The sequence below is a fragment of the Canis lupus genome, chromosome 10 (assembly GCF_048164855.1).
Source record: "Canis lupus baileyi chromosome 10, mCanLup2.hap1, whole genome shotgun sequence".
Classification (NCBI taxonomy): Eukaryota; Metazoa; Chordata; class Mammalia; order Carnivora; family Canidae; genus Canis; species Canis lupus.
Window position 1 is genome coordinate 54,455,655 of NC_132847.1, and position 24,114 is coordinate 54,479,768.

Below are 24,114 nucleotides of genomic sequence, written 5' to 3' on the forward strand. Positions count from 1 at the left end.
AAATTCAGTACTAATCCTCACCTGGGCACTCAAGCCCTCCCTGACTTGACTCCACACTTGTTTTCAGCTGTGTCCATCTATTTTCAGGAGTGAGTGCGGTCTGTCCCTCAGCCACGGTTGTGAGCATCCAGACTTGTCTTCTTCGGACCCTCTCATGGTCATCCTTTCCCATTATCCTCTGCCCAGGGCAGGAGTAATTAACTTAAAGCAGCCTTTCTTTCCAAAAAGATGAATGTGAAACTACTTCATAGGTTATCGATAATATGTTTATGTTAGGGATGAGCATTAAACAAGAAGTGGGAGGAGAAAATTGAATTGCAGGGCCCAAAATTTTAGGTGTCCAATGTTTTTCTTCACAATTTTCCTACATTCCATACTTGAAATGACTAAAAATACATGCTTTAAACAATTACCTCTTTTTGCCACTGAAGACGTGTATTTTTAAAAACCACTTTCCTGTCCCTTGCTATCTCTGGAGACATCTTTGACCTCTGGTTGGCTGGTTTTTGTTTTTTCCTTTTTAGGGAGTGGTGGTGGTGAAGGAGAGAGGTCCTCCTGTTGGCCATTGCTTATCTCAACAAGAACACGGTTAACTGTGATCACCCAGTATCACTTCTATGCTGTAGATGAAACCCCCTGACGTAAGATAAGATACTGAAGGAATTTTAGAGAAAGCTCTCACTCTTCTTAGGCTGACAAGATACGTCCATCCAGGAGGCTGTACCATTACCAAGGTGCCCAGAAGACCTGGGTTTCCTCTTGATGGCTTCCTGTGTGATTTTAATCCCTTCCCAATAGAGGGGTCTGTTTCCCTAGGAAATTCCTAGGTGGTCCCTAAGGAGTGTTTCAGTTCTAGAAACTTCCGTCTAGGGATCCCTGGGTGGCGCAGCGGTTTGGCGCCTGCCTTTGGCCCGAGGCGTGATCCTGGAGACCCGGGATCGAATCCCACGTCGGGCTCCTGGTGCATGGAGCCTGCTTCTCCCTCTGCCTGTGTCTCTGCCTCTCTCTCTCTCTCTCTCTCTCTCTCTGTGACTATCATGAATAAATAAATCTTTAAAAAAAAAAAAAAAAAAAAGAAACTTCCGTCTAGCCCTGATAAGATGTACTGGCTGCAAAAGGGCTTTGGAAAGGAGAGATAGTCACCTTTTTAGAATACCGTGGGGTAGAAAAATCAGAGTGGATGTGAATCCACCACGTTTAAGTCAGGCGGCTCCACACGGGAAAACAATCCAGGTGAGGCGAACGAATTAACAAATACAAAGTTTTTAATAAAGCCAGTACACAGCCATGAGAGGATTCATTCTTCCCAAGAAGCCTGGGAGGGATGCAGTGCAGGATTCACGAACGAGGAAACCGGGGTTCAGAAAGCCTAAGGAGCCTGCCTCCTCGGTAGTCGACCGACCGATCGTTGCCGCCCTCATTTCACCTCACCTCTGGCTTGGGCCCTGGGGTCTCCTCAGAAGCGGCAGTCCAGGGTCAGGGAGCACCAAAGGCCCAGCGGGGAAGGCCGCTGAAGTCAAGCCACTTCCGCCTCCCTGGGGCCTCGCTGGGCTCGCCACCCTCACAGCCGGCGCAGCCCGAGTCACGAGTTTTCCTCGGGGACCCGCCCCTCCGCCTGCTGATTGGGCAGTTCGGCAACGATTTCTGTGCTCTGATTGGTTGTGACCGCCCCGGCTCTCCCACACCGCCTACACCAACCGGATATACGGGCAGGGTTTCCGCTTCCGCCTTCTCCCTCCCGCTTGTCGTCGGATCGCGCTCGCCGCCACAGCTGCCGCTGCGGGGCGCGGTGTTGGTGGGTCGGTTGGCTTGTCTCTCAACGCCGGTGTCCGTGCCGTTGAACTGCCCGCCATGGCTGAACTAGATCCGTTCGGCGCTCCCGCCAGCGCTCCTGGCGGCCCCGCGCTGGGGAACGGGGTGGCCGGTGCCGGCGAAGAAGACCCGGCCGCGGCCTTCTTGGCGCAGCAGGAGAGCGAGATTGCGGGCATCGAGAACGACGAGGCCTTCGCCATCCTGGACGGCGGTGCCCCCGGACCCCAGCCGCACGGCGAGCCGCCGGGGGTTCCGGGTGAGAGTGCGGCCGCGTTTGGGGCGGGACGATTTGTATAGAATGGGCCCTGAGTGGGTCTGAGCGCTCTCTGTAACTCTTGGTTCTTGCTGAACCGGGAGATTAAGGAAGGTGCAAAGAGGAAACGAGACCCCGGCCCAGTCATAGCAGAAACCTAGGTTCGGGGAGCCTGCTCAGTGGTAGGAGTATGTTTGAGTGCCCCCGGACGGGGCAGAGCGAGAAAGCTAAGAAAAATTGGGTGACAGTCCGGCTGAAGAGCTCGAAGAAGCCCATTCAGTTCAGGAACTTTTCAATGAGCACTTGCTGTGCTTTGAGCCTGGGGCTTTGAAACAGCCGCATTGGCGCAGTTTTTGGCCAGACTTAAAGGCGAGCCTGAGCCCGGCACGGAACTAGTTATTAGGAAAGGAGGGCAGAAAGAATGATTATAGTAGTATCGTTTTTTGAGATATGTACAAACAAAAATAGCAGCGCAAATCAGCATTTAAGCACTTCAGGTATGCAGAATGTTGGATTATGGGGAGGGAAGGAGGCGTGAATAGTGAACTCGAAAGGTGATCTAACCCTGGACGAAAAAACTCCAGCCAAAGAAGGGTGAGAGTTTTAACCTTTTGTCGATCGGATTATGGCCGGTATTTCTGGAGCTCTACTTCCTCTGAGAACAGCTTTGGTTGCCTAAGCAGAATTTAAGATTAGCCTAGACTGGTCTTCCAAAAGGTGAATAGAGAATGTGGTGTGGCCTTTTCCCAGCCAAACTCAAGCAAAGACAAAAAAAATAGCAATAGGATGCGGGTTTGACCTTTGAATGCCTTACCTTTGTGTGATACTTGGAATTACGGTGGGAAGAAAAGAGGAGTGGAAGAGACCTTTTCAGTTGTATGAGGAAGTAGGAAATTAGCTGGAAGAAATGAGACCTGGGTTTTCATTTACTTAAACTATTCAAATTAAAGGAGAATAGGGTACTGGTGGGGCTGATAGGAGTGTTTATATTACTCTAACCTCAAACCTTAAGGAGCCAGGCAGATGACATAAATGAGAGAAGCCTGCTGGGAATGGGACACTATGGAGTGCTGGAGACTGAGGTTTTGGTGCACTAAAGTTGTGCTTTGTGAAAGCAGACTCAAATTTCAAATTACTGTGCCAGTCAGGTGGAACCATTTTTGTGTGTAGGGGTAAGGAGACTGTTCATTTGAAACCTCTGAGTTTTTATACTGCACCATGTTACCTCCTAAGCGAATCAGCCCCCGCATAAGAACTTACACGAGAACATATGATACACCTGTAAATGTGAATTACAGCAGGCAGGTTGGAGTGACCTGAGTTGTGGCTGGGAGATGAAGTTAGGTTTAGTAGGGTTTTTGTTGTTGGGTGGTGTTTATTAACATTTGCCTGAGAATCCTAAAAATTAACTTCTTAGATCCTTAGTTTACTGCTCCTCATTTAATAAAAGAAAACTTGAGCCCTGCAGAGAAATGACTTGCTTAAGAAAAAAGGGCAAATTACTAGCTATGCCCTCAGTTTCCCTACCCGTAGACCGTACCATATTCTGGTGCAGTTGTTTCAGCAGGGGTAACATGGTACAACAGACTGTCATTTCTGAAAGGCAGTGTGGCTGTCTTGGGTAGGACGGAGTTGGGAGAATCTGGACCTGTACCTAGAAAACTGTCCCGATTCAAGGACAATGTTACTCTTGCTTACAGTTGTATCCCGGGCACATAGTAGATAACTCACAAAGTCATGAACAAAAATACCAGGGCCAAGAGTCCTGTAGAGACAAATCTTGATGACGGCAGTTTGGAGAGGTAAAAGGGAGAGGGTAGATATGGACACACAGGTTTCTTGTGCATTAAGCTTTCAGCAAAGGGAAGGAAAGGATGATTGCTGACTTAGTTTCTAGGAAGGACTTTCTTAGTGGACTAAGCATTTAGTGATTTGAAGCCAGACCTCTGACAGTGTTGTTGAGGTCGGCAGTAGTGCAATGGTCAGCACTTCCTTCGGGGAGTAGAGAACTAGTTGGACACTTTTCTTTCCTTTGAAAGAGGCATGCTAGTGGTTTAGATTCTGTGCTACCTAAACTGCTTGAGTGTGATTTTTAACTTTGTGGTCTCAGGCAACTTAGGTAACCACCACTGCATTACCTTAGATTTTTCGCCTGTAAAATGTACAGATCTATACCACACAAGGTTGCTAGGATTACATTAGTACCTGAAAAATGCATACACGCAGTACTGGGTATATCACTGCCCCAGTACCTGACTATACTCATTCCTCAGGAGTAGGGGGAGGGAGGCATTATAAAGCCTATAGGCTTTGGGGTGTGCTGAGGAAACCGATTTTAGGAGGGAGCCCTGTATCTGATGTGTTACTATACCAGAGCTACATCGGCAGGAGGCTCTTAACAGATGGAGGATAAAGAGGAACATAGCTAAACTCTTCCCGGCTCTGGGGAAACTCCCAGGAAGGATGATAGCAGGCAGAAACCAGAAGGCCTGAGCCTTGAAGGACTCCTTCAGTTGTTAGAAAACCTGGAGAAGAGGTAGTTTAGAAGTGGGGGGTGACCAGCAGAGTGAAGTGGCTCAAATATTGAAGAGCAAGTGGTGAGGAAAGAAGAAGCAGCATGAGTCTAGAGCTGTTGAAAAGCCCTCAATTTTCCTGAGGAGGGAGGAGGAAAAAAGGTGACTAAGGAGCTGCTGTGAGTGTGGCAGTGAGGCACCATTTGTTTCTGACAAGTCTCTCCTTGGAGGAGGAGGAAGAAAGGCAAATGAATTAAAGCTTTCTGGAAGAGGAGATGAATTTTCTTGGTAGCAGTGGTCGAGGGAAGTTCAGGGAAATTGCACATGTGATAGTTTGTAGTACTGCACGCTTAATGAATGCTGGTTCTCTGTAGCTTCAGATCCGTGCAGTAACTGCAGGCTAGGTAGTGGCATCCTATTTCAGATAAGGAATCATCAGGGAACTTAAGCAGTGTTCCAAAGGTAGCAAGCTAATACGTCTCCACTGTAATTCAACCCACATGTGCTTGACTTCAGTGGATGGGCACCATGGGAAGTCGTGGGTAGGTTTGGGACAAATTGTCTTCTCTGGAAACTTATACTGGCCCTTTTTTCTCCCTGGAGTTCCTGAGATGCCCTACAAAGTTTCCTTTGGGGGCATCTGGTTTCTTAGCTTAGCTGTCCTAATAAATCAGGGCCTTTGATATCTTTCTGCATGTTTTTGTAGCAACAGGCAGTTCTTTGACTTAGGCCAGTTGAATGTCACTACAGTAACTAAGAAGAGCTCAAAGCACTTGCTGGGGGTTTGGATGAGTTTTCAATTCTAAAGGACAGGCAACATGCGATTTAGGAGGAAGTATGGGATGAGAATTCTAGTTTTGTGTATGGAGTAGTGATCAAAGTCTTCCCTATTGGAATGGCCCTGGGCTGGAATATATTAACTGGATAGTTGGTGTGTGAAATGTAATATATTAACCAGAATTTAGGCCAAGGACTGGCCACACTAGCCATTGTAAGCTCCAGGAGTCAAAATTATCTCACTCTTTCTGACATAAAAATACCAAGCGGATTAAAGAGAGACATTTTTGTCTTTTTAGTGCCAAAAGAAAAGTGACTAAGAGCAGGAAAGTCTTTGGGCATAAAAGCAGATGCAGAAATCCTAAAGGAAAAAATTATGCCCATATACAATTTTTTAAAAAAGATTTTATTTATTTATTCATGAGAGACACAGAGAGAGGCAGAGACACAGGCAGAGGGAGAAGCAGGCTCCATGCAGGGAGCCTGATGTGGGACTCCATCCTGGGACTCCAGGATCACTCCCTGGGCCAAAGGCAGGCACCAAACCACTGAGCCTCCCAGGCGCGCCCCCTGCCAATATACAATTTAAGTAGCTCTAGGTGTTAAATACTATAAATCATATAAAATGACAATGGAGGAAATATTTGTAATATGAGAGGACAAATAATACAAAGTGAATACTTAGAGATCAAAAGCAGAAAAATGGCCAAAACTCAGACAATTCGGTAAAGAAGAAAACCAAATGTCAGCTACATGATTACCTCACAAGAAATAAGATCAGTGTGACAAAAGCTACCTTTTTTTTCCCCCTGCTATCAAATTTAAAAACCTAAAACTCGGGATCCCTGGGTGGCGCAGCGGTTTGGCGCCTGCCTTTGGCCCAGGGCGCGATCCTGGAGACCCGGGATCGAATCCCACATCGGGCTCCCGGTGCATGGAGCCTGCTTCTCCCTCTGCCTGTGTCTCTGCCTCTCTCTCTCACTGTGTGCCTATCATAAATAAAAAAAAATAAAATAAAAAACCCTAAAACTCCGCCTTTAGTATCATTGAGTCTGAGAAATGGGGCAGTCATGTGCGAAGGGTAGTAATATAAACGGAGGCAGGTGGTCATGATTAGAAGTTTTTAAAATGTATATCCTGTGACCCAGGAATTCTCTATCTTGAAGGTTGGCTGTTGGAGGGTCTTCAGGGTGACCAGCATGGTCTCACCACGTAATTCCACTGCTAGGCCACTCTGGGTGCTGCCCATTGGGTATGGTCTATGCTAGCAATTCTGCATCAAGGAATTTGTTACTGAGGAGCAATTGAATACCCACCCTCCAAATACTTTTATTAGTTTTGAAGACAAGCTTCATATTTGTAAAACTTAATGGAATACTTTAAAAATTATGTAGGTGAGTGACACACAGCTTAAATTAGTAAAAAAAAAACCACTGACAAAACTATAAGACACTCATTTTTGTACTATTATCAAGTATACACAACAGTGAAATTAAGAGAAGTATGAGAAATATGTTGAAATAAGAAATACAACCAGCAGTTGACACCTAGATCAGAACTGATACAGGCTGGTAAATGCTTAGGTCCTGCTGTTTGCATTCACATGGCAGATCATCAGAGGATCAAGCCTCTGACTGCCTGGCCTGTTCAGGTATTGCACCACTTTGTAAAGGCTGATCATCTCGTAACACGTGCATTTAATATTTTTCTTATATCTTAAAAAATTTAAGAGAAAATGCTGTCATTAATTATCTGCCCCTTCAGGAACACCGTATTCATCTTTCAGGGAAACCTATACACACTTGAAGGTTATTTGTGAAGTGCTGCTACATCTAGGCTTATTGTGAGGATTAAAACTTAATGTATATAAAGTGGTAGACACTGGCACATTGGAAACAGTAGTAGATATTTTCGTGCTAAAAAAATTGAGAATTTAAGGACATAGGTGAATGAATTACTAAAAAGCATATGTTGTAGGAGTCCAGTGTTGCTGAAAGAAATTTTATGTATGCGCATTACTTAAAGGGTAGAAGCCAACGGGCTGAGCAGTGAGATTATGTGGCATTTTCTTCTATCTATCCCCTCCTTTTTTTTAAACAATGTTTTAGTATCACAGGGGCATGGAGGGGAAATGATCTAAAAAGTTTTCAGTACTCCCAAAGCCAAGAGTGGAGTAATTGGGAGAAGCAAGAGAACCAGAAGAATGGATAACATGTTAGGGTTGGTTTGGAAAGTAGGCAGTTTGAGTTGGGTTTAGTTAGGAATCAAGAAGACCAGAGCAGTGGTCTGGTCTATTAGAAATCCCTAATACAGAGGGAGGCTGAGAGTACCCCACCCCAGGCTTTCAGGAAAGCTGTGATGTTTCCATATACTACCTTCTGCGGGCCTTGTGATGGTGGCCTGCACTAACTGCTTGCTTGACATCCCTTTTTCTACATGGGTTCTTGTGTCTTTTTAGGTGCATCTTCTCTCATCTTCCATATCCCACCCCCAAGCAATAAGATGGTCATTGCAGTTTGAAAATATTTGAACAAAATAATGGAAGTCCTGCGTAGTAGGTAGTAAATATGGATCAGTCAGCAGATCTAGAGTACAGAATGTGTAAGCAGAAGCTAAATCTTTATGGTGCCTGTATCAAGGCTTTTGAAGGAAGGCGGAGCAGCCACCCCGGAGGGATGGTGTGAAGCCCTGTACGTACTGCCTCTTTGTGACAGCTTGTAGGTCAGGGCTGAAGTTATGACGTCTACCTACCAGGCCAGTTGGGTAACTGAATTAGTGAGATATGGAATGGGTTTAAAAAAAAAAAAAAAAAAAGACAGACTGGGGTCCTAGCAGATAGACCAGAGCATGTTATATATAAAGGCTGCCCTCCTTTCATACAGGCCCAGGATTGCCAGATCTGTCTGCCTGTCCTCACCCATAAACCTGTACATCCTGAATTTGTGAAATTTTCTGACTTAACAGTCTGTGTTTTAAATATGTTTAGCCTGTGGACTACCATTTTGTGCTATATGGATTGATGGTCTCCAGGTCTTACTTAAAAAGACCTTTTTCCATATTTTTCAGGTGGCCTTTTAGCTCATGAATTAATTGTGCCAGTAAGATGGGATTGTATCCCACGCCTTTTTTTTTTTTTTTTTTTTTTTTGGTAACTTACGAGCTTGAAAATACCAAATTTTGTATGCCCAAATTTTACTATCCCAGACTAATTCCAAGTGCTCTAGAGGAATTAGCTCAAGAAGTCTTAACTGTAGACCCTCAGGTCTCCAGGCACAGGATGGAGAGTCCTGACTCCTGAGAAAGCATCTCGGTTTAAGCATGAAGCTGCATGTCCCTGCTTACTGAATGATTTCAGACCCCACTTTCCCTTTGCCTTCTCCAGAACTTTCAGAGAGAAATACTTGCTCTGTGAGACTCTTCTGACAGGCATCCATGTGTTTTCTCTCTAGGGAGACCAAAAGCTTTTGAACTGGGGCCTTGGTATAGGTTTGTCCATACTTTGGTGAAGTGATTTGTGTATAAGCACATCTTGGTTTCATTAAACAGGAAGTGGTTCAGGGTTCCGTCTAGTGCCCAGCGCGGGGACAGCATTGCTCTAACTTACAGTACCTACAGCAAATAGTACTGTATTTTCTGTAATGCTCTGGGCCAGCATTTGACTAGCCCTGACTGACAGACTGAAATTTTGTGTCTTACAGATGCTGTGGATGGAGTGATGAATGGCGAGTACTACCAGGTACAGAGTACTCTGATTACATTAGAAGATAGTGGTTGAGTCCTCCTTTCCTGTGATTTGAATTGAATTGACTGACCTAGAAAGGACCCCACTCCTTTGACTTTCCTAGATGTATTAACATTAGGTATGTTACCTGCTAAAATGGAAGGATTTAAAGAGAAGTGACATTGATCATTCCTTTTAAAATACTACTGCCCGGCCCTAGTGTTACCAGTTTTATTCTCAAGAAATGAGCCTTCATGGTGATGATGAGAACAGTGACTAAGTTAAACTCTATGTGCCATGTAGCGTGTCAGGCACTGTTATACTTAATTCTCTCAACAGCCTGGGGGACCTGTACTTTTGTTCCTGTTTTACAGATGAAGAAACTGAGGCACAAAGTAGTCTAAAAGTAACAAAGCTGGTATGTGGTGGGGCCAGCATTTGAACCTTTGAAATTATATGGGGCAGGGGGAGGAGGGGTAAGGAGGGCTGGAATTTTTGGTGACTTGCCATTATTTTCCCTCTGTATCACTAAGTGTTGAGTTGCTAGCCCAACTCAGATCAGCTTAAACCCAGAAAAGTCTTACCAGTTTGTATAACTGAAGTGTCCTAAGACCAGGACGCAGATTCCATTCCCCTAGGACTCTGGCTCTGCTTGCTGAATGTGCATTTTTGTGCTCAAGCTTTTTTTATGGTAGTTGAATGGCTGCAGCACTTCTGGGCTTCGCATGTGCATGTCATATTATCTAGAACAAGATGGAGGCTTCTCCTCTTGTCCCAACCACCTAACAAAAATCCCGCATTTCCTTCTGGACGTAGTCATTATAGCCTGGGGAAATCACACGATGCTTTGCTTATGCCTGGGTTTCTGCCCTTCCCTCAACCAGTTAACTGGCAAGAAGGATGTTCGTCTAATTGGTTTAAAACAAGGATGGACTGACTTTTTTGTGAAGTACAGGTAGTAAACATTTTAAGCTTTGTCATAAGGTCTGTGTCCAACTACTCTTGCTGTAATGTGAAAGCATCTCTAGATAGTATAGAAACAAATGGACATGGCTGCGTTCTGGTAAAAATTTAATTATTAAAACAGACAGCTGGCCTGGACTCTAGTTTCCAGTGCCTGGTTAAAGGGAGACAGATTGGGGTTCAGATCCAGGCTCTACCTCCTACTAGCTGTGAACTGGACATGTCTTTTTCTCGATGCCTCAGATTAGTCCCCCAGATGTGAAATGGGAATACAAACTTGACAGGTTGCTTGGGAGATAAAGCTTTTATGTGCCTGACACATGGAAAGTGTTAAGTTAGTTACTAATACTTTCAGTAATTCTCCTTCTATCTTTTTATAGTCTGATTAGGTTACCCTGGAATTTATTTCTCCTAGTTCAGCAGGTGAAAAATTTTCTAAAGATAAAAGTGTATTTGAGTTTTATCAATTTATAAGCTGTCAGACCTTACCCACTATAAAGAAGAATCTGTCCCCCCCCCCCCACACACACACACCTGTGACCCTGTATGCTTGCCTTTTTATTCTTTTCCTTGGTGTGACCAGTGACTGCGCATTTTCTTTTGGACTCTCTTTTACCCAGAATTCACATAGTTTGGTTAGATGGTATTAAGTGATCTTTTTCCTGCGTTGTATAATAGCATTTTGAAGTTTTAGGTCCTAGGCTTTGCTGTGCAGTGTATTTACCTTTTTTTACTGTGAAGATCCCACATAAGCTGTGTGGGAAAACACTTTTTCCTAATAAGTCTGTTACCCACCACCCCAGCTTTCCTCTCCCACTGCCGTCCCATTCATTAACAGGTGTGGTCATAAGTACTCTGCCTCCCCTGTGGATTGTAAGGATTGTGTGCAGTAATGTTGAGAGCTCCCTGTGAGCATGTAAGGTTGTGCTGCTGATTTTTAAAGTAATCCTTCAACATTTGACACCAGCCATCAGTGCTGTGCCTAACCAGGGCTGTTCTATCAGGGGTGAGGCGCGTTTCGGGAAGGTGTGCTTGGTGCTGATAGAACACAATTGTGTTTTGTGTTAAGGAGAGTAATGGTCCAACAGACAGTTACGCAGCTATTTCACAAGTGGATCGATTGCAGTCAGAGCCTGAAAGTATCCGTAAATGGAGAGAAGAGCAAACGGAACGCTTGGAAGCCCTTGGTAAGGAATCCTTTTCTGTCTTTGGGTGTCTGTTTTCAGTGGAATAGTTGACCTTGACTCTTAGCCCTTTTTACCTGGAATTGGCTAATGTCCTTGTCTAGTTTTTAGGAAGGTCTCTTCCTTAGCCTGAGAGTCACAAGGCCGTGCACAGGGAGATGCTTGATCACAGGCCATTTTGTAAGGATTAGGGCAGCTCCAAGAGCCCCCACTGAGTGCATTCTCTCAGGAGGAGCAGACCAGGCTGTGGAGAGTCCTGAGCTTGAAGTGAAAGACTAGGTTCAAGGCTCAGCCTTGACTCTTCCCAGCTGTGGGCACTTGGTGCTTCAAACCTCGCAGAGTCTGTTTCTTCATCTGTGGGGTAGGATCAGTGTTAGCAACTCCAGGGGTGGTCTGAGATAGTATTTATGAGAGCTTATATAAACTTGAAGGTCTTTGTTGAAAGACTTCAAAATCCATTTATCATTTCTAGGCTGAATTTAAGTTAATGCTTTAAGAAGGAAATGTGAAGTATGTTAGAAAACATGTACAATATGGTTTTCCCACTCTAATATACCTGGAAGCTAAATTCTTATGTTTCTGTGGGTGAGGAGAGTGAGAATCCTAGAATAAGTTTTTGAATCACACAGCTAAGAAATGCTAGAGTCGGAATTCAGCTTACATCTGCCCCACTTCATAATCCATACCCACCCATCCCTTCAGCCACATTGCGTTTAGTGTACACTGTCCCACCAGGTGGGCCAAGCCCCAGGTCAGTGCCAGCTAGCCTGGCCTTTGGGGAGGAACTGTATATGGATTGTTGCTTTTGGTCAAGACCAGAAGACTTGGTATCTGTACATAGGTGGGTTGCAGAGGTATGGCACAGTTTGGAGATAAAGCCATGGGGTATTCTTTTCTCAACTTTTTATTAAAATTGCAAGCACGGGGTGCCTGGCTGGCTCAAATCAGTAGAGCATGCAACTTTTAATCTTGGGGTCATGAGTTTGAGCCTCACGTTGGATATAGAGATTAGTTAATAAAATTTCAAACACCAAATAGTTGAAAGAAGAGTAAAATGAACTTGTGTGCACCCCCTGGGTTCAGTAATTAACATTTTGCCATATTGGGTTATCTTTATGTAAATGAAGTATATATGTGTGTATGTTTTATACACACACACATTTCTGATCCACTTTCAGATACATCCTGTATTTCATGCCTAATATTTTAACGTATATCTAGAAATAATTATATTCTTCTGTGTACTCACAATGTCAGTATTATTATTCCCTCTTGAGAACCACTGAATTAGTAAAAACTTAATTGCTTGTTTTTCATGTGGGGTAATGGACACTTAGAAGTGTGACCCAGTTAGTGCCAAATCTGTTCCCTTTCCAACCTGGTCTCTGTGGCTTTCAGAAAAATGGGCACACTCCTATTTGGACCTTTATGGTACTATCCAGTAGTCCTTTCTTTGATGGAAATAACAAAAGATACCTGTTCTGTCTGGTAACCACTAGCTACATGTAGCTGGTAAGCACTTGAAATGTGCCTGGTAGGATGGAGAAACTGAATTTTTAATTTAATAAACAGCCACATGTGGCTTGTAGCTACTGTATTGGAGAGCCGCTTTAAAAAGATGAAAACTGTCTTCATGGTGCTAGCAGCTTTAGTCCTTGCTTGTTTTTCATGTGTCTCGTTGAGTGGGCTGAGAGGCAAGACTTCACTAGTACAAGTATTTGTCATGTTACCAAGCCCAACTTTTTTCTCTTTCCCATGGTTTAGCAAAGTTGTCTTCTCCATGGAAAGAATACACTTTGGTGTCTGGAAAAATTGCAATCTATTTTTTTTTTTCAATTATCAGATTGGGCACTTTGGGAATATTTCATGAAGTGTTATTTTCTTAACTCAAAAAGCTTTTCTGAAGGAAGTCAAACATTTGGCTTTGCAATTGAATTAAATTGGTCTGTGAACTAGGTGTTTCTTCAGTTTTGTTTTTTTCTTTGCAAGAACTGTGAGAAGGCACAAGATACTAAAAATAGAGAACCCGTGTGTGTGGTTTTCAGCTTAGCTGGTGACTACGTTCTCACATAGTTCTCTTTTCCATGAACAGTTATAAGGATTGCCAGAAAAGACAGCTGTCCGTGTGCCCTGCTCTTTAAGGGGGCTCATCCTTCCCTCCTCCTCCTTCTGCCCAGATGCAGAGGTTGTATTGTGGTTTGGATCTTGGTCCTATTGAGCTAAACATTTAAGAATTCTACTTTTTTTTTTTTTTTTTTAAGATTTTATTTGGCAGAGAGCATAAGCGGGGGAGGGGCAGTGGGAGAGGGCGAAACAGACTCTCTGCCAAGCAGGAAGCCCGACGCAATGCAGGGCTAGATCCTAGGACCCAGAGATCATGACCTGAGTCAAAAGCAGGTGCTTAACTGACTGAGCCACCGAGGCATCCCAAGAATAAATAACAAATTCTTATTACCAGTATCACTTTTCAAAAATCTTTTATAAAAGCAAGAAGACAATTTAAAGGATGGTTTTATGCACTAACTACAATCTGTGCAGATGGTTAAAATTTTTATTTAGTTTTTCAAAGATAAATTTCTATGCAATCTTGTTCCCAGTATATTAAAACTTAAAAAAAATCATTAGACTACACAGATGGGAAATACCGATCAAAAAGTAATGTTTCAGAAGTGATTTCACTACTCTTGAAAAGAAGATTTTAACCTTGGTGTTCTTCAGTTTCTTGTCCCCATGCACTGCCAGCCCACAGCACCTCCCACTGCATCATAGCTCCCTCCATCTCTTCTGTTTGATGCCGTAGACATGTATCAGAAGTATCCTGTATAGGCAGGGTTTGAAAGACAGTGGAGGACGTGGACCAGCAACTAACTATCAACACCGTAGAAAAGCCCCTGGATCTCATCAGGCTCAGCCTGGATGAGCAAATTTATGTGAAAATGAGAAATGACCGAGAGCTTCGAGGCCGATTACATGCATGTGATCAACATTTAAATATGATATTGGGAGATGTGGAAGAAACTGTGACTATAGAAATTGATGAATAAACATATGAAGAGATATATAAATCCACAAAACGGAATATTCCGATGCTTTTTGTCCGGGGAGATGGTGTTGTACTAGTTGCTCCTCCATTAAGAGTTGGCTGAAACAAAGAATTTATCGTGTATGGAATATAGATTTTGTATGATTGCCTCTTTAAATGTAGAAGACATCCAAAAGAGAAACCTGCATTCATTTTGATATTAAGAAATGACCAAGGATTCTTCCACTCCTGAAATGAGTTGATTTGCAGATAACTCAAAAATTCTTTTTTTTTTTAATTTATTTTTTTTAGATTTACTTATTTGTTTATTCATGGAGAGAGAGAGAGAGGCAGAGACACAAGCAGAGGGAGAAGCAGGCTCCATGCTGGGAGCCCGACATGGGACTCAATCCCGGGTCTCCAGGATCACAACCTGGGCGGAAGGTGGCGCTAAACCACTGAGCCACCTGGGCTGCCCTAACTCAAAAATTCTTAAGCTAAAGGGTATTTTAATTTTTTTCCCAACTCTTTCAATAAATGTGGTCACCAGGATGCAGGAAAAAGAAAAGTCTCCTGTATAAACTTGAGTCATCAGTGGAAATCTGAGTAAAAGAATTCTGAGTGGGGTGCCTGGGTGGCTTGGGTCATGATCTCAGGGTTTTGAGATTGAGCCTCATGTCAAGCCTCATGTCACGCTGGGCTTGGAGCCTCAGAATCTCCCTCACCCCCCAACCCCTGCATTTCGCTCTCAAAAAAAAAAAAAAAAATCTGGTATCACCTTCTAATAAATAACCGGTTCTTTGCAATCTGAAACTTTGGGGGAGTTTCTAGCTGCTAACAAGCTATTTCTAGTAGTTAGACACAGCCTTCTGCAGGTTGTTACTGTTAAGACTTTCTTGCAGAAGCCTTAAAGATGCCCCCAGAGTACTTAATTTCTTCCCTTTGAGTGATTACTTGCCACCACCACCACTGCTTCCTACTCTCTCCAAGGATGCTAGCTAGTTATAGGTTGGGCTCAGTTCTGCTCTAGCTCTGCCACAAGCTCACTGCATTCTAAGCAGGAATGGATGTTTTGTGGTCCTTCTCACCTCTTAACATCTATATTCTCCTCTTCCCTGGTTCCTGAATCATTTCTGCCTTGGGTAATTTCAACAACAGCTCTCTGCTTCATAGAAATGCTTCTACAAGATTTTTAGTTAAGAGAGTGCCACCTTATGTTTTACAAAACCATTGATTATCAGAGTTGGGGTGTTAAATCTAGTTTATGAGAAGATTTTGTAAGATTATCTAATAGATTAGTATCAGTGGTCCACCCTGAACTAATATTAGCATTATTAAAGAATCATCCTGGGGCACCTGGGTAGTATAGTTGGTTGAGCACCTGACTCTTGATTTCAGTTCAGGTGGTGATCTCAGGGTCCTGGGATTGAGCCCCTCGTTGGGCTCTGCACTCAGCACAGTCTGCTTGAGACTTTCCTCTCCCCCCCCTTCTGCCTCCGCCACTGCCATGCTCGTGTGTGTGCATGCACTCTCTCTCTCAAATCTTAAACAAAAAAACCCTCTATAACTGCTTTTTCTCCAGTTGGAGACCCCAAAGGCTTTTTTCTATGTATCCCACCCTCCCCTGCTCTCAAAAGAAACCATAAAACTAGTGAATCCACTAAGAGGTCAGTGGACTGGAAGAAAATTTGAAACACTTCAGACAGAATCACTGGACTCAGAGATTGGATATACAAATAGGGAAAATAGAATTTTGTCTTCCCTCCTAACCTGTCTCTCCAGCACACACGGACACAAACTTGCATGCACCATAAGCTTAATAAGACCACAAGAAATTGATGAAGCAAACTTTAGTTTGTGTTTTGCCTCATTTGTATTATTTTCCTTCCTTTCAAAGATGCCAATTCTCGGAAGCAAGAAGCAGAGTGGAAAGAAAAAGCCATAAAGGAGCTAGAAGAATGGTATGCGAGGCAGGACGAGCAGCTACAGAAAACAAAAGCAAACAACAGGTTAGTCTGTGGTGCTGCTAGCACTGCTTGCTTTCCGAGATTGAATCCCATTCATTTCTAACAGCCAGTAGAGTTCTCACATGCTGCCTCTTCTAGTGTGAAATGTCTTCTGCAAGTTTTGGAAAAAAGTATTTGAAACAAAGGTTGCAAGTCTCTTGGATCTTGGGAGCATAATTCAGCCTGTCCTTTAGTCATCCCAGTTGTAGTGAATTTGGGTCTTCAGCTAAGAGTTTGGTTAATATATATTGCTTGTAATAGTATAAAACAGCAAAAGGGAAAGATAATATGGATCAAGTCCACAAGTGGAAATGTAACCCTGAAATGAAGGGCCACTTTCATGGATATACCAGGAGTTCAGTACTTTCAAGATGATTATAGACCTGGTCATGTTGCATCCCCTAAATATAACCCTGCCCTCTGAAAGCTGCTTTACAAAGGGGTCCATTAACAGAAAAAGGGGCCTGTAACAGGGGTGACAAAACAGTTTGTAATTAAGTAGCCAAGGATGTTCAGACATGGTGACTTCAGAATTAAGGGTTTTCTGGGTAATTCTGTGTCTAAGAAAAATTTGATTTGACTTTTTAAAAATGTTCTTCACAGTGTGCTTATTTACTACTGAAGGTTAAGTAGTTGTGGGGAGAAACCAAGTTCGTGCTCCTGTCCCCACTGACCAGCAGCACCGTTGGTCTTTACTATTCCTCGCTTAAAGTCCACTTGGAAGCAGCTCAGAGAAAGATGGAGGCAGTGCTGCTGGCCTCAAGGCCAGGTCAGTGGCCTTCCCTACTGGATTCAGAGCCCATCTCTCACTCAGTGGTCACTCCACTACCTCAGTTGAGAGAAAGGCCAGACTGAGCCCTGGGGTATTTGTAATTTTCAGGGTAAAGAGCCTTAGGTTCCTACCCTCAGAGTTTAAGTGCTCTTGTCTCTGACAGCTCTTAGATGGAAATGTGCTAGAAAAGAAGGAACAGACTGCTTTGCCAGCCAGCCTGAGCTATTTATTGTAGGGCAGCTACGGCAGAACAGAACTGGACTGTTCTGTGCGGTAGCCTTCAGCTACCTATTTGTTGGCCATCCTTGGTTCTGTCAGCTGCCCCTTAGATGGCAGGCTGCAGCTTGTGTCCTGTGGGGATGTATTCTCTAGGTGTGCCTCTTGGGATCTAAGTGAAGTTGTGTGTGATTAGTATGGTGAGGACTGCTCTCTGGTCTTGGTGTTGAGTTGCTCAGGGTAGCATTAGCTACCAGGGGTTCTCCTGAGCTTGCGATCAGTTTGAAGTGCTGACAGGTCCAGGCTGCTTTATTCTGTGCTCACTCAAGATGATTTACCCCAGGTACAAGTTCAGATCTCTAAGGGAAGAAGAGTGGGTACATGGGTACTTGGTGCAAGCACCGTGTGAAGCCCTGTTTATCCTACCAAGTTGCCCATGAGTCATTCTGCCCTGAAGTACTTGGTAAAACCAGGCTGATCCTCCCTGTTCAGGATCCCTGATGCGTAAACAAATTGATGTACAGATTCTCAGACGTAAATGACTATGTTGGGAATAGGCTTCTAATGGCTGAAATTTTTTCAAGCCAGTTTTGCTAACCTGTATCCCTCCTGTGAAGACAGGGGCTCTATATACAGCTTCAGCTGTCCTTGGAGCAAATAAGCCTGTTTTTAGGAGCTCAGTTTCCAGGTTAGTCCCTTCAGTTTGGATTTAGAGCTTTAGTGCCTTTCTTAGAATTGTAGAATGTTGGGTTGAATGGTCTCACGGATGAACCTCCCAAGTTGCAGAGAAGGGAAGAGACTTAAACTTGCCACTCATGGAGAATATAGAGCTGTTTCAAAACGAGGTCACTTGCCTCGGAGAAACCTTGAAGCCTTGGGCTGACTGTGTAAAACTAGTAGCACACTGGTCATCGTCACCAGGGTTCCAGGATAGAAAGGATGGTTTTGACACTTTATTCCAAGTTTTCTTCATGGGCAGGGGCAGGAGCCATTTACAGCCATTGTGGAGGACTTCTTCCAACCCCTGGAGACCTTAACATTGCTGGCCACTCTCCCTCCATGTTTGACTCTCTAAGCAGCATCCCATGGGGCTAAAGGAATAGGTCCATTTATGTAAAGGCACTGTGTCTATAGGTAAATAGCGAATGTTAGGAGTAAAAGAAGAATGCTCATTTCAAGCATGTGTCCTTTTCTCTGGATGACTTCAGCAGCAGCTGGATGTTTAAAGGAACCCCAAAGGTGAGGGAGGCAGAGCAGTTTGAAAGAAGAAATGTGGTAGGTAGCGAGGGCCTGTTTTTATGAGGGTATAGCATCAGGCCTCCTGCCTTCTAGGTACCCTGAACTAAATCAGCACACGTGTGCCAGGCATGGTGCTGGGCAGTAGGCAGATGACAGTCAACACATCTTGCCTTCATGGCATCTGTAGTCTGGTGTCCCTCCTCAGTTTGGCTTTTCTTTAATCCCCACTTGGGGCCCAAGTATCGCTTCAGAAGAGCCATGAGTTATTAGTGACAGCTTGTGGGGGAAAAAAATCTCCATGGGAGCCAGTCATAACAGTGTTTACCTGAGACCCCAGACCATGTTCCCTTCCAAACCGTGACAGAAACATTTCCCCTTTTACAGGTAGCTCTGGTGCTAACTTTTCACCTCTTTCAAGACTTACAAAAGTTTGGGGAATCCATGATTCTCAGTGATGGCAAACATTTTTTCCATGCCCACCGGGGGCTCTTTATGTGTGTCGCCTCCTGAGCACCCTGTGGTCAGGCCCACGTTCCTCCTCCCGTTTCCCACAGGCTTCCCTGAGGATTGCTGCTTGCAGGCCCCTCTGGTGAGTGAAGAACAAACAGGTAGAGAGGCCGCCTATGTTTGTCATCATTTTCCATTTGTTCCATTTGTCTGTAATGGGGCTATGCTGTCAGTGACAAGTTCTTTAGTCTGGGGGCTAGCTGCAAAGGAGCAAAAGCCTGTCATTCAAGCTTTTGTTGTCTTAGTGATGTCTTGACCAGAGTCCTTCAACCTTTATTTTCTTCCAGTAGAAGCAAGCACAAGTTGAAATTGATTAGGGTTAGCCCTTTGTGTACACTAGAAGGATTATGTTTACAAGGTGGCCTGCCTTTCCTTTCCCACCCACTCATTTTGCCCACAAACAACTGTTTTCCTGCTGACTCACTTAGAGTTACAATCAGGCTGTTCTTTTTGCTTTCTTTAAATTTCCACAAAACACCACCTATGTATAAGCCAAAACGGGAAAGAAGGAAGGCTATGTGTGAGTTTAAAAATAAACTGAAATAAAATTACTAGAATTTTCCTTCAAATAAATGTGTGAGCCTAGGTTAATGAGCAGGCATTGATGGTCCTTAAAAATGTCCCTTCCACTCCTGTGCCCCAAACTGACCTGGCAAAGGACAGGGTAAGACTCCTGGGGGCAGGTTTCCTGCTCACCCACAGTGGAGGGGGTGGGCTGGCTGGTCCCAGGGATTCAGCCTGGGGTGACAAGGTCTAAGCGCGCCTGTCCTCTGGGGTAGAAATGCTTCTACCCAGCATGCCCCCTTTCCTTTCTGTCCCCGAGCCCTGCCGTTTTGATCCATTATTGGTGTACAAGGGTTAAGTGAAGTTCTGGTTTCTGGGCTACCCCTTGTGACAGCATCAGGTCTGGCATGGACTGAGCAGACGGACCAGGGTATTCAGGGACAGACAGGAAGCCGGAGCCAGAACCGGCTGCAGTTCTTTCCTCTAGACTACTTGTGTCCAGCAGCTTTTTCCTCTAAGGTGGGGATTTTGAAATCCACCTCTGTTCCCAGGATGCTGAAAACTGATCCCATGCAGTCAGAGTAGGGAAGCAGTAGGCAGATACTCCCAAGATAGAAGTGGCCTGGGGCGCAGCGCTCCAGCCTGGTGAGGCGGACCGAGGCAGCTGGGAAGCAGCGGCGCTGCCAGTGGAAAGCGCCCGCAGGCTGCCTTGGGTAGGCGACTTCCTCCCCAGGCCGCCTGCTCCGTTCCCTGGCAAGTGTCAATGAGCACGCCGCGCCCTCACTTGCCGGGGTTGAGGACTGGACGGAATGGACACGGTAGCTCTGGAAGGGCCTCCCTGGAAGTGGGTGCTGAGGCGTGCTGGCTCGTGCTGGGATGAGGCCGGGCAGGAGGTGGCAGGGCGCGCCCAGGAGCGTCCCCAGAAGGCCCCTCCGCCGCGCGGAGCCTCGGGAGCAGCCCCCGGAGCACAGTCGTGCCTCTGTTATGGATGTGAGATGTTTCTGCTTCTCAATGTTCTCTCTTTTTTCCTGCCTGCTTGCCTGCCTTTTGGACCTCTTGCTGTCTAGGGTGGCAGATGAAGCTTTCTACAAACAACCCTTCGCTGACGTGATTGGTTATGTGTATGTTGCAAAACTAATTCCTTTTCCTGTTTTGATTCTACCTTTTGTTTAGAGTTAATGCTCCTGTTATGTCACAAGTTTCTTTGCTTTCTAAATTACTTCCAGTTGGCACTCTGCGGACTGCCTAAGAGTTATAAAGTTAGGGATATGATCTATCGATTGTCTTGCAGAAGTGTGACTCCCTTTAACTCTGATAGCCTTTTATCACATTCAGGATTTTGGAGGGAAGGAAGCAGATTCCCTTTTAAAATGTGGGTCATTTGTGACCTTGTTGGGGAAGGCTTTGGGCCTGGGGTGGGCTCTAAGCTCTGCTGCCACCACTGCTGCCTCCAGGCTTGGGAGCCAGTGAGGGCAGTATTTTCTACATTGGTTATTTTGAACATGTGGGATTGGTTGCTTCTCCCTTGCGAGCAGAGGAGGTTGTCTCCTGGTGGGGGGTGGTCTGTAATGGTTTCTCTAGGTTGGAAATGGTTTAGTGGCCCGCTTCTGATGCCTGTCTCCCCACTTGGGCACAAAAAAATCCCCAGCTTTTTTTTAAGCCGAGCTAGCCAAAGCTGTCTGGTAAGGGGCCACTGTGGCTTTTCCCCCCAAAGAAAACTGCATCTTCTTGGAAAAATACTTAAGGACTCTTATTTTCAAAACAGTATTGCCAGAGAAGACTTGGAGACAATTCTTGCTGCTGTTTTCCTCAAAAATTAGGACTCAATTTTGATACAAAGGAGACGAGGGTAGAAGGAAGGACAACTTGCAGGGCAGGGTGGAAGGTAGGCTCATGGCCATAGAGCTGCGTAGGGCCTGTGACCTTGACATGCTCCTCCCTTTAGAATACAGAGTTGGGGTTTCATGGGTCCCCAGATGCATTTGCAATGAGATTTGTGAAATGCTGGACTTACAGGTGGTGTTGGATTGATTTTTTGCACATTCTCTCTGGAGTAGAAATGGAGACTGGAAAGGTCGAGTCTGGGTTTGCTGGGCAGCAGGGTGGCCCAGCAAAGCCAGCTGCACGTTCCCAAGTGTAGATGGAGTGGCAAGGGCATGTCTAGCTTTACTGACCCATCTGCATTGAGCTCATTCTCATTTTCTATATCTGACCTAAAGTTTCTCTCGTTTCTTTTCTTCACCTTTAAGCACAAACATAAACCATCCTTGCTACAGCCTAGAACAGTTAAGTAAACCTTTCTCACTGCCCCTAACTGTGTGTGCCATGAAGTCGCAGTGTTGTAGTGGCTCTGGGCTTCAGCAGTGTTTGCCACGGCCATCCCTGTGAGAGTGCCACCCCTCCGTCCCCACAGACCAGTCATCTCCATCGCTTTCGCTTTGCCCGTGATGCTTGTTGGAGTAGATGAATAGAGTGTGTCTTTCCTCCTCTTTCCACTGTCCTTTCCGGGTGTAGCTCCCACCACCAGTTCCTTCCCAACTGGGGGTGGGCTGACAGTGATGAGAAAGAACGTGGGAGCAGCAGCTTACCACAGAGTGGCTAACACTGATTGGCTCTGCAGCCCCTAGGCGCCCACCCCTTCCTGAGCGGGCCATGAGGGGCTCAAGGAACCTGGCTGGAGGGAAATTGGTCAACTTTCAGCTGAACTGGAGAATGTCCCAACAAACCCCCTTCCAGAATGGCTTTAGTCTCTAGTGCCTGCTCGCATGGGAGCTGTGTCTTGAACTCCTTTTGATCTGCCCTGTTTCTCTCCAGCCTTAGGAATAAATCCAGAGGCTCTCGTGCTGTGACCGGTGGGCTTTTTAGAAGTGTCTCAATTCACTTGAAACTCAGAGCCCAACAGAAACTACTGTTCACTTTCTTGACCAGCTTGCTGCTTTGCTCCTGTTGATGAAGGCAGTGCATAGCTGGCTAAGGACTTGCTTTTTTAATGCTCTGTACCAACAGAGACAGAGAGAGAGTGAGCCCTGAACCAAACACCTGTATTCCAACATTTTACACAGCAGTCCGGGCACTCCGTGCCTAGGAGAACTGGCCCCGAGCCTGCTCCCAAGTCTGACCTGAGCCAGGGGCTGTTACTCTTTGGAAAACCAGAATGCCATTAAGTCAGGCGTGAAGAGGCAGTCAATTCTATAACGAGGCAGCCGCCAGGGAGCTCACAAGGGGTTCTGCATTAAACCAACATATTCTGTTGTTGCTTCCAGGGCAGCAGAAGAAGCCTTTGTAAACGACATAGACGAGTCGTCCCCAGGCACTGAGTGGGAACGGGTGGCCCGGCTGTGTGACTTTAACCCCAAGTCCAGCAAGCAGGCCAAAGATGTCTCCCGCATGCGCTCTGTCCTCATCTCCCTCAAGCAGGCCCCCTTGGTGCACTGAAGAGCCATCCTGTGGAAACACTACATCTGCAATATCTTAATCCTACTCAGTGAAGCTCTTCACAGTAATTGGATTAATTATGTTGAGTTCTTTTGGACCAAACCTTTTGTCTTTAGAGTTGATCATTGTTTGTGATTGCATGTTTCCTTCAGCTGTGTTCTCCCTGGCAGGCAGAGAGGAGGGGGAGGAAAAGAGGGGGGAAGCCTCCCAAAGGTAGCCTCAACCTCTACTTTTGTGCATTATTCTCAGAATAAATTTGTTTCAAACAATAAACATGAAGCTTCATTACTGACCTCAAGTCCTACTGCAGGTTGGAGATGATGAAATTTCCAGTTAATTTCTAGGACTGAGGTGGCCAAGCCTTTTGACCATCCCTGCCTTGAACTAAAAGTTCAAGTAGGATTCTCTGGGAGTCTCCATTTGGAGAAAGGGAGTTCCATGGCTAAAAATTATCTCAAGTGGGCAACGAGAGGTTAGAGCTGTGCCTCTCATCAACCCATTTTCTCCCAGCTGGTGCTTGTCACTCACTGTCCCTACTTCAGGGCCTTGGATAGTATTTTTCAACAGGGGTCTCTCTGGATATAGAATTCCTTCGGATTCAGCCAGTAAACTTGAATCAGGATGGCATTATTTTGTGGCTAATCCCATTACTCTGGATTCCTGCAGCATATGTTGGGGTCTGTGCTAGCCATAGCAACTGTTCGTACTTCAGTTCAGATCCTTCAACTAGGACTTACTGGTCAATACACTAAGCTCACGTCGTTATTTAAATTTAAAATACATTTCTAGGCCTAGATCTCATACACTCAATGGCCACATGTGGTTAGATAGCATCGCAACTGCACAGGACATGTTAGAGAACATTTCCGTCACCGTTCTGGACCATACTGATATATACAGTGGGTACCACCTAGATTATGCTTCATTCGGGCTTCAACACATGTGTTCTGTCTTCATCCTGTCACATTTTAGGTGATGGTTCAAGCAAAGCCAAATCAGAAATCTGCTTATAGCTATCTGGTGTTATTCCTAAGTTAGAGACTGATGTAAATTCCTGTAATGCCATTCAGGAGAAGGGTAGGTATTGGCAAGAAGGAAAATCCACCATCTTTCCTATGGTAATTATATCTGTAGGGGAAAGGAGCCTTCATTACTTTTATGCCCGTGTCTCTCCCCCCTCCCCCCAAGCT

The 24,114-nt window shown here is 45.1% G+C and overlaps 1 protein-coding gene and 1 pseudogene across 4 annotated transcripts; both read left to right on the forward strand.

Moving 5' to 3' along the window:
- The first annotated feature begins 1,712 nt into the window (after positions 1-1,712).
- CLTA (clathrin light chain A) lies at positions 1,713-23,197 on the forward strand. Of its 4 annotated transcripts, XM_072841938.1 has the most exons (7): positions 1,713-2,068; positions 9,054-9,091; positions 11,109-11,226; positions 16,143-16,254; positions 20,557-20,610; positions 21,739-21,774; positions 22,753-23,197. In XM_072841938.1, the coding sequence occupies exons 1-7, from the start codon at positions 1,852-1,854 to the stop codon at positions 22,922-22,924; spliced, it is 747 nt and encodes a 248-aa protein (XP_072698039.1). In that variant the 5' UTR covers positions 1,713-1,851; the 3' UTR covers positions 22,925-23,197. The 4 variants fall into 4 exon arrangements, with proteins under 4 accessions (XP_072698039.1, XP_072698036.1, XP_072698037.1 ...); XM_072841935.1 differs by lacking the exon at positions 21,739-21,774 and having other exon boundaries at positions 1,714-2,068; XM_072841936.1 differs by lacking the exon at positions 20,557-20,610 and having other exon boundaries at positions 1,714-2,068.
- Positions 14,061-14,508, forward strand: LOC140641682 (U6 snRNA-associated Sm-like protein LSm3 pseudogene; annotated as a pseudogene).
- Positions 23,198-24,114: the final 917 nt, after the last annotated feature.